General features: G+C 29.9%; 1 protein-coding gene across 1 annotated transcript in view; it reads right to left on the bottom strand.

The window, feature by feature from the left end:
- The window catches only part of LOC105844871 (lysine-specific histone demethylase 1A), a 65,727-nt gene extending 56,413 nt beyond the window's left edge, over positions 1-9,314 (bottom strand). The window contains exons 1-2 of the mRNA XM_065793113.1: positions 8,208-9,314; positions 1,293-1,325 (exon numbers count right to left, since the gene is read on the bottom strand). Of these exons, the coding sequence (XP_065649185.1) occupies positions 1,293-1,325; positions 8,208-8,271 (97 nt within the window). The 5' untranslated portion in view covers positions 8,272-9,314. The remainder of the gene's footprint in view (positions 1-1,292; positions 1,326-8,207) is intronic.
- Between the last annotated feature and the right edge of the window lie 283 nt (positions 9,315-9,597).

Here is a 9,597-nt window from a genome sequence, read left to right as displayed (position 1 = left end):
TTCTTTTTTGTTTAACAAAGCCTTATTGTGACCTTTTATAATTCTTTCCATATTTTTTGTGCAACTGTAGCTAACTTTAATTGTATTTCGATTAAAAATTTTATGTAATTTATTAGATCGCGGGAAATGCTTATCGACCAATTTTAAAAACACTTTTCCTATGTTAGTAGAAACATTTTTGCTATATGGGGGGTTGAACCAAATTACATTTCTAATTCTATTACGTTTTTTTGTATTCTTTTTTTTAGGGTCAAATTTTAGTTCAAAATTTTCAAAACCACTTTTTTTTAGGGCATCTTCAAATATTCGTTTAGAGGAATTGAATACATTTTCATTTGAGGAGTTTTGGTTTAGTCTGTTATTAATTGAAATCGGGATTTGTTTTAGAACTTGGGGTGGATGGTTAGAGTTAATGTTAATATATAATAGTTCATCGTTTGGTTTTTTGAAAGGCTTATATGAATTTTCAGAGAGGTTAAATGTGACATCAAGAAAATTCACAATTTTTAAATTTATGTTTATTTCGATTTGAAAGCCAATATTTTCTACGCATTACTATTAAACCATCGTCGCAATAAAGGCCTAAATCTTTTATATTGATTATTTTACTTAACAAATCTAAAATGTATAGTCCAACAAATTCACAAATTTCTGCTCCGTCATAACTGCCCATTGTTACATCAAAGCAGTCATGTATGTTTTTCTTTTTCCAAGTTTCCAAGTGAAACAAACATGTTTAAAAAAAAAAAAAAACACTGATGAAAGTTTGAAAATGTGTGTATAGTGCATAGATCATCTAGGTTTTATTTTAAAAATCCAGAAAATTGTTTGGGTAAAATACCCGGAAAAAATCCGGAATATATTTGTCCTTATTTTCATTTTAGCTGAGTTGTTTCAAATTTTTTTCTAACTTTTTTCAATTTTTGTATGAGTGATGAGTGAAAAAAATGAAAGGAAACAAATATATTACAAAAATATATACCTAAACTTGTATGTATAGAAAACGTTTTGGATATCCAGAAAAAGTAAAAGTTTAGAAAAATATCCGGAATGCCAGAAATATCTGGAAAAAGGTAATTCCTGATAGTGGGCTAGATCAAATATTGCTGCAATATTAGGTATTAGAATATCAGATAATAAATACCATATAATAAGTATGATCATAGTAAATAAAATACATTAATTACACTATCCAATGGAACAACTAGTTTTCTACCAGCATCATGTTTTTAGGACCAAAATTACAAAGTTTAAATAAATACAAAATAAATTTATTACAATTAATTACTTACTTTGAGCTGAAATTTTAAGTACTTCAAATGGATCTGTAAAACAAAGTTATTGATTTATTATTAAAGAAAAAAAAAAGTTATTAAATCACTATAATACAGTTGAACTATTACAACTAATTAAACCTAGAAACAAATGAGGTACAAATCACAACAAAATGTAATGTAATAGTGCTCATAAGAAAAACGAACAAGTATATTTTTTATATACATTTATGACAAGTATACTTTTTATATACATTTATGCACAATATACAAATATATTGTGCATCTTTCAATATCTCGACTTATATTTGATATATACATATATATATATATATATATATATATATATATATATATATATATATATATATATATATATATATATATATATATATATATATATATATATATATATATATATATATATATATATATATATATATATATATATATATATATATATATATATATATATATATATATATATATATATCTGTACCTCGGAGGGATACAACACTATGTCCATTTTTTTCCATATTGACTTTATTACAGAGTTAAAATCAGCTTTTCTCATATTTCTAAGAGGAATAGAGCATTATGTCCAAAACCAGTTAGAACCGGATATGGCATGTTTTAAAACAACACCAAGTCTACTTTCATTTAGAGGGATAGAACACCATGTGGACTTGGTGTTTTATCCTTCTGAAGCATGTGAATTACTATTGGACATAGTGTTGTATACCTCTACACAGCCTGGCGGATTGTTAGTGAACTAAGAGTACTTTTGACAGTTCTGATGAGTTTATATACCGTGCGTTCGTTTATACCCACCTGGTGACTTGCAGGTAACTGGAAGTCCCGTTCTTTTATGGGTACTTGAAGTCACCGTAACTTACCACAAGCGTTCTTTTATGGTTACTCGGTAAGTTCAGTTACTTCCTCATCTTACCGTAGTTACGGCGCTTACGTGCTGTCGCCCTGGCAACCTATTCTCAGCAGCCAATAGTGTCAAAGCTTCATAGCTAACTAACCGAAAGCGTTCGGGAGAAACAAGTTAACTGCAACTTACCAGGTGGGTACAAAAGAACGCACGGATAGTTGAATGTATTTTAAGTAATAATATTTGCTCTTTTTTCGTAATAGTAAGAATAATGAACCATAATTCTCGTGGGAGAAAGATTTTGGAACTATTGAAAAGTTCTAAAAAAGATTCTACTACAGGTAAGCTACTGTTTTGCTCATTATTTTTAATGTGATATACATAACCTCAAACAGTTAATGTAATGTTTTGTTATGAACCTAAACTTCAAAATATTATGTTTTACATGTAATATTATAAGACTTGTTTTATTTCAGAACCAAATCATACAAACAGCAAGGATGTTGAAAATGAAGAGGATAATGGAGATGACTTGCTTTTCAACGAAGATGATGATGATTCTGATCAGGACAATAATTATGAACCTCCAAGCTCTGAAACGGATTCCAGTGATGATGTCCCTGTATTTAATGAAATACAAAATGAGGTCAGTAGAAATAAAACTAGTGCTAAAACAAACTCAAATGGACATGAGCTACGTTTACTTGAGGAAGACTTAAATTTGATTGCAGAAAATCAAGTAGGCCTAGATTTGCAAGGAACAGTAGGCGTAAGAAGAAAAGTGAAAAATAAATTTATTTCTACTCAGAGAGGTAAAAAACGTGTCATTCATACCAGTGAATGGGCATGTAATATTCAGAAACGTAAATATTCTGCAGGTGAAGAATATATTAGTAAAAAGGGTAAAGTTGTCGCTGCCAGAATTCTTAAACCTCCTTGTTCTTGCAGACTGAAATGTTCTGAAAAATTATTACAAAGTGACAGACAGGAGATCTTTAATGCATACTGGAGTCAGGAGAAGGGAAATGACATAAAACGGCAATTCATTATTTCATGTGTAGAGAAGCATAGTACTGTCCGTTCAAGAAAATGAGACCTTGCCTCCAATAAGTCAAAACAAAATACTCTACAATATTATTTTACAGTAAAAGGCATACGAACTAGAGTATGTAAACTTATGTTTTTAAATACACTATCTATATCAAACACCGTGGTAGTTAATGTTTTGAAAAATATTGAACCAGGTGGAATTGTAAAAATCGATCAAAGGGGTAAGCAAACTCCCGTCAATAAAACACATAATGACACTGTTGAAAGTGTAGTAAGACACATCTCTTCCTTCCCAAATTATAGCAGTCATTACACTAGGGAAAAGAGTGATATGAAGTATTTGGGTCCGCACCTGAACATAGAGAAAATGTATGAAGTGTATGTAGAGGATTGTAATGAAAATGATTTCAACCCTTTGTTAATAGCTAAAAAATGGCTCTACTACTATGTGTTCAACAAAAAATTTAAGTTGAATTTCAAACCACCAGAAATAGACACGTGTGACATGTGATTATTTTCAAGCAAAATTAAAAAATTATAATTTGACTCTAGATGAAAAAAATTCTATTGAGGAAGAACATAATGAACATCTGGATGAATCTAAATTAAGGTATGATTTAAAAAGCGAGGACACCAAAAGGGCTAACAATACCCTTAAGGTATTAACGGGTGATCTTCAAAAATGTTTGCCGTCACCCTTTATAACAAATTGCATAAGCTTTTACAAGAGAAAACTTTGGACGTTGAATTACACCCTTTTTGATTCTTCTGATTCATCAGTCCATTGTATTATGTGGGACGAATCCAAAGGAGCTTGTGGCAGAAATGAAATCGGATCTGCATTACTGAAATGGGCAGATACCGTCATTCCTGGCAGTGACATTGAAGAAATCATTCTGTGGTCTGATAATTGTTACGGCCAGAATAAAAATATTAGCCTTATTATGTGTTTCTTTTGGATACTCAATAAGTATGCTCAAGTAAAAATCATCACTCAAAAGTTTCTACTAAAGGGCCACACGCATATGGAGGCGGATACTGTCCATGCACTGATAGAGCAGAAGAGAAAAAAACTTAACAACATGACAATTCTAACGCCCTGGGATTGGCAGCAGTTAGTCAGACAGACCTCAATGAAATATACTGTGCATAATATGGAACTGGAAGATTTTAAAAATTTTAGGGCTTTGTACGATGTCAAAACATGTGAAAATCCACCCTTTATTAATAGAAAAAAAGATGTCAATAAAGAACAAGTTCTTCTGTCAACCTGTGTTCAACTGCAAGTAAAACAGAACAGCATGGGAACTCTATTTTTGAAAAGTAATTTCGCTGATGAAAACCAGGATATTGACCTTGTTAGGTTTCGAAGGCGACACCTTAGATTGCCAAATGATTTGCAACTGGTAACACCAAGTCCAATACCAATATCACAACAAAAGTATAATGATCTATTGGCATTACTACCATATGTTCCTACAGTTTGCCATGACTTTTATAAAAACTTATAGCATACTAGTAATACCACTAGTGAGTACCTTGAAGGAGACTTACGTGATGATGACTGAGTTTTTTGCATCTAAAATACCATTTTAGTTGAATACATAGATGTATTATTTGTATTTGTAAAGAGAATTATAAATAAAATAGTTAAATACATTTTGTAAGTCAAATAGTATTGTGTTTGTTATTGAATATCCCACATTAGGTCTTATAGTACAATAACTTTATTAGAGGGATACAACATCATGTCCATTAAAAAGTGAAAAAAAACCGTAAAAAAGGTTTTTTTTTATTTTATAACAACTGCATGATGTAAATAACAATAAATAGAATGTTCTGGTAAAATATTGTTTCAACATCTCAATAAATTGCTGTGCCAATAACACTTTTTGTTGAAAAAAAGTTTAAAACTGCTCTCCTGTAAAGTTGTGAAAATGGACATAGTGTTGTATCCCTCCGAGGTACAGATATATACATATATATATATATATATATATATATATATATATATATATATATATATATATATATATATATATATATATATATATATATATATATATATATATATATATTTATACATATATATATATATATATATATATATATATATATATATATATATATATATATATATATATATATATATATATATATATATATATATTAGCCATACTTACTGGTACTACTAATATTATTTGTTATTTATATTCATAGTAAAAATCAAGACTAATAGATTCAGCTTTGTTCAAAAAAATGTTGAAAGAACTTCAAACTTTACATTAGCTGGAAGTAGAGAGAAAATCACGATTAATAAAACCCCAATAAGAAATAATCCCCTATTACTAAATATTTAAAAAATAAAATAGGTTTAAAAATGTTGAACAGCTATTTAAAAAAAAAAGTTAAATAGAGTTATATTAAATATATTAGGGACATTTTCTTAGGGTCTGGATTAACAGTAATAAAAAAACTAATTGCTTTACAAAAATAGATAGTTTTTATATAATAAAATAGGAACTTTTTGATGCTTAAGTGATCGGATGCTATCAAGGGCCGCCGAGAGGGGGCAAAAGGGACAGTTTGTCCTGGGCGGCAGATATCCAAGGGGTGCCAAATGAAAAAAAGGTACCTATAAAAAAAAAAAGGTCTTTCATCTATAATATAGGGAAATTCAGGGTTGCTGTCCCAGGCGGCATGACGGCTTTCAATAGCTTTGGACATTATGCCTTCCTTAATAAGTTTCTGACAAAAGTCAATTACTCTAACTGTATTTTTTATATATATTAACACAATTATTCATGAAACTATTGAAACTTACCAAAGTTACTACATAAACAAAGTAGTAAGTGACCAGGGTTCCGGCTCTGGCTAAACATGTGACTTTTTAGTTCCATATACATAACCTTAGTGAATTTACATGTCGCTTGTATTTTTTTTTCTTCTTGGAAATGTTGTTTACCAATACTAGTTGTCCGCTTGCTAAATTCTTTGTTGATGAACATTTTTCCTTTACATAATTTCATTTTTTGAAATTATGTAAAGGAAAAATGTTCATGATCTTTAAAATTACGAAACTTAACAATAATTGTTCGTTTTATACATGGAGATTGTGTAACAAAAATCAATTAAAAAATTATTTTTATCTCTACAATAACAATTAAAACAACTCATTCAAAACATATAATAGGATCAAAATTGACCAGGAAAAATTAAGTTCTATAATCCATAGAAGTATAGTTTCCCCAGTGCAATTAATATAGTGTGAAAAATAAATTAGATCACCTAAAAAAATGAATCCAAAAAGCTTTAATTTGATGATTCACATGCATTTTCTATAGAATAATTTTCAAAATCTCTCAAAACATAGAAAATAAGATCCTTTATTTTTTGCAAAATATAGCCATGAAATATTTTATTTCTAAAATAAATGAGTACTTCAGTTAAAGACAAGAAAAGAAGCCATGATATATATATATATATATATTTTTTCAACATCTTTGCTTCTAACAAGGCTGCAAGCAACCACTATTAGAGTTGGGAGTTACTGGAAGAGAAATGATGAAGTTTATAGGGTAAGATAATGATTGACAGATGACTTAAAAGATTACAAATTATATGAATCAGGAAAACAAGATGAAGGAAGCGAATTCCAAAGAACTGATATTCGAGGAAAAAAACTAGACGAATAAGCGTTTTTGGAGCACTTAGGAACAGTTACAGAAAAAGGATGAGACTTAATTGAATGACGAGTAACACGAGAATGAATTTTAGTAGATGGCACAAGAGATGCTAGCTCTTTAAAACAGTGCCCATTATAGTATTTGTAGAAAAGAGAAAGAGAAGCAACATTACAATGTGATAATGGCTGGAGGTTGCCTGCAAGAGCAGGTCCGACTATGTTTACAATGCATTTTTGCACCTTGTCTAAAAGAGAAAGGGGATCATTAGAAGATCCACCCCAGATATGGCAACAGTATTCCAAGAAAATGTCAAGCATAATAAAGAGATGAAACCTTAGCAGACGCTAATTTTGCAATGGATTTGATATATGGTTTCCAAGAAAGATCGGAAGTAAGAGTTAATCCTAGAAGATGAAGAGTAGATGACTCATTGAGTACATTACCATTCATAAATAAAGGAAGACCTAAATTATTGCAAAAACGATTGGCTGAAAAATATTGGGTTTTATCTGAATTAAAGTTCACCAGCCACTGTGAGCCCCATGCTGTAGCAGAAGTGAAATCTTTTTCAAGCTCAAATGCCCCCTCCAAGCAATCAGAGAGTGTTAGCTTCTTATCAAGACAATAATAAATATTTGACAGAGATTAAGAGGTTTTTCAGAGAAGGTTTGGGATGTTGACCAATGAGGATGCAGATGATTTAAGTATCAGCTGTAGAGAGGTAGCAGCTTCAGAAGAAAAAAGTTGAGGTAGAAGTAAGAAAACTTGGAGAGAGTTACATATGGTATGAACAAGCTTCAGTTTGAGAGGATGCTTGAGATTTTTTATAAGAGAAACAGCATAAAATAGAGGGCTAAAGCAATGATAATGATGATGATGATGATGATGATGATGATGATGATGATGATGATGATGATGATGATGATGCTAATGATGATGATGCTAGTGATGATGACAATGATGCTAATGATGATCATGATGATGATCATGATGATGTCACAAAAAAAACCCTGGCTATTTAATCTGGATCCTGCCCTGGTCAAATATAACCCCAGTTGCTTTTTAACTAAGTTATCAGTTTATTGACAATAATTTTCCATTAAGCAAGTATTATATAGTTAAAGTAATACAACAAATTTGATCTAGAAAAACTAGAAAAACAAATTTTAATGTAATGTATAACATAATTAAAACATTGGACATCATTTTTTGAGGAGTTTGGTGTAAGTTCACTTGAACTTAGGTGGTATTTAAATATAAAAGCAATTTTAATCACTTGTTTTTAAAGTTAAATTATTCAGACAAAATAGCTCTTACCAGGTGGAAACTCATCTTCTTCTTCCACATCATCAACTTCAACATCTCGTTGTGATGGATGCATTGAAAGAAAGAAACCAATTTATTACTATTGATATGGATATTTACAAAAATTTATACAGTCGCCTAATCAAATAAATTTCATTATCATTTAAAAATCATATGAAAGAAAAGCTTTAAAAATAATTTTCTGTAGGCTATTAGTTAATATAATTACAAAATAGCAATTTTTTTAAATTTATTCACAAGGCTATGAAAAGATTTATATTTAATTCATTCATTAGTGGTATACATTTGATTTTATTTTAGGACATTCAGTTATACCAACATCCTGAAATAAGATCTGCTAAATAAAATTATTAATGAAATACTATTTGACTTAAGCGAATTACTTGGCTCATGACAATTACTAATGATGGTAATGATGTATTGTTTCTAATCAGAAAGACTTTTGCTTTCGTAGATGCTGATGCATTAACAAGACAACCTTAGTATTAAGTAGTTTTATTAAATCAGTATACCCTGGACTCGAAACTTGCCTTTCCCGATGGGTAGGCTTGATCAGACCTACATTTTTCATTAACATTTTTAAATATCATATATAATATATGTAATATTGCGAGCATTTGGTTAGATCTGTTATGCATTGGGAGTCACTTTATTCAACCTTAGATAAAAATATCCTTTCCCCTAATTTCAAATGGTTTGTTTAGATATTGTATTCAAATATCAGATGTATTTTATTTTATTTATCATTGCAAGGCATTTATTTTATTTACTATTGCAACTCACAGCATGCGGAAGGATTAGTCGTGCTCCTATGGATGTTTATACTTTAACAAGGCAAGATTAAAGCTGTTAGAATACATTTATCTAAAGTAGATAATATATATTAGTGCAGCGATAATAGTTGGATATTTATTACTCAAGACATGTGGCTTCCTATTCCTAATGGTTGTGGCATGATTATTTATTTAGCTTCCAAATATCTACTTTATTTTAGTTATCATTCCGTGGCGTTTATTCTGCTGACCAAAGGATCGATTTTTTTTTATCTGTCGATGTATTCGCTTAATGTATTCGCTTCAAGAAATACGATATTTTCTTGGTAGGCATTATTTGTAAGCGCGTACAAATAAAAAAAAAAGTTATTTGTGCGTACAAATAAGAAAAAAAGGTAATTGTATGCGCGTACAACTAATTTTTTCTTATTTGTACGCGCGTACAATTAATTTTCTCTTAATTGTATGCACGTACAAATAAGAAAAAGTTATTTGTACGCGCGTACAAATAAGAAAAAACTATTTGTACGCGCGTACAAATAAGAAAAAACTATTTGTACGCGCGTACAAATAAGAAAAAACTATTTGTACGCGCGTGCAAATAAGAA

This window comes from Hydra vulgaris, chromosome 03 (genome assembly GCF_038396675.1).
Source record: "Hydra vulgaris chromosome 03, alternate assembly HydraT2T_AEP".
Taxonomy (NCBI): Eukaryota; Metazoa; Cnidaria; class Hydrozoa; order Anthoathecata; family Hydridae; genus Hydra; species Hydra vulgaris.
Note: the sequence above shows the minus strand (reverse complement) of the source record. Positions and strands in the feature narration are given on the sequence as shown.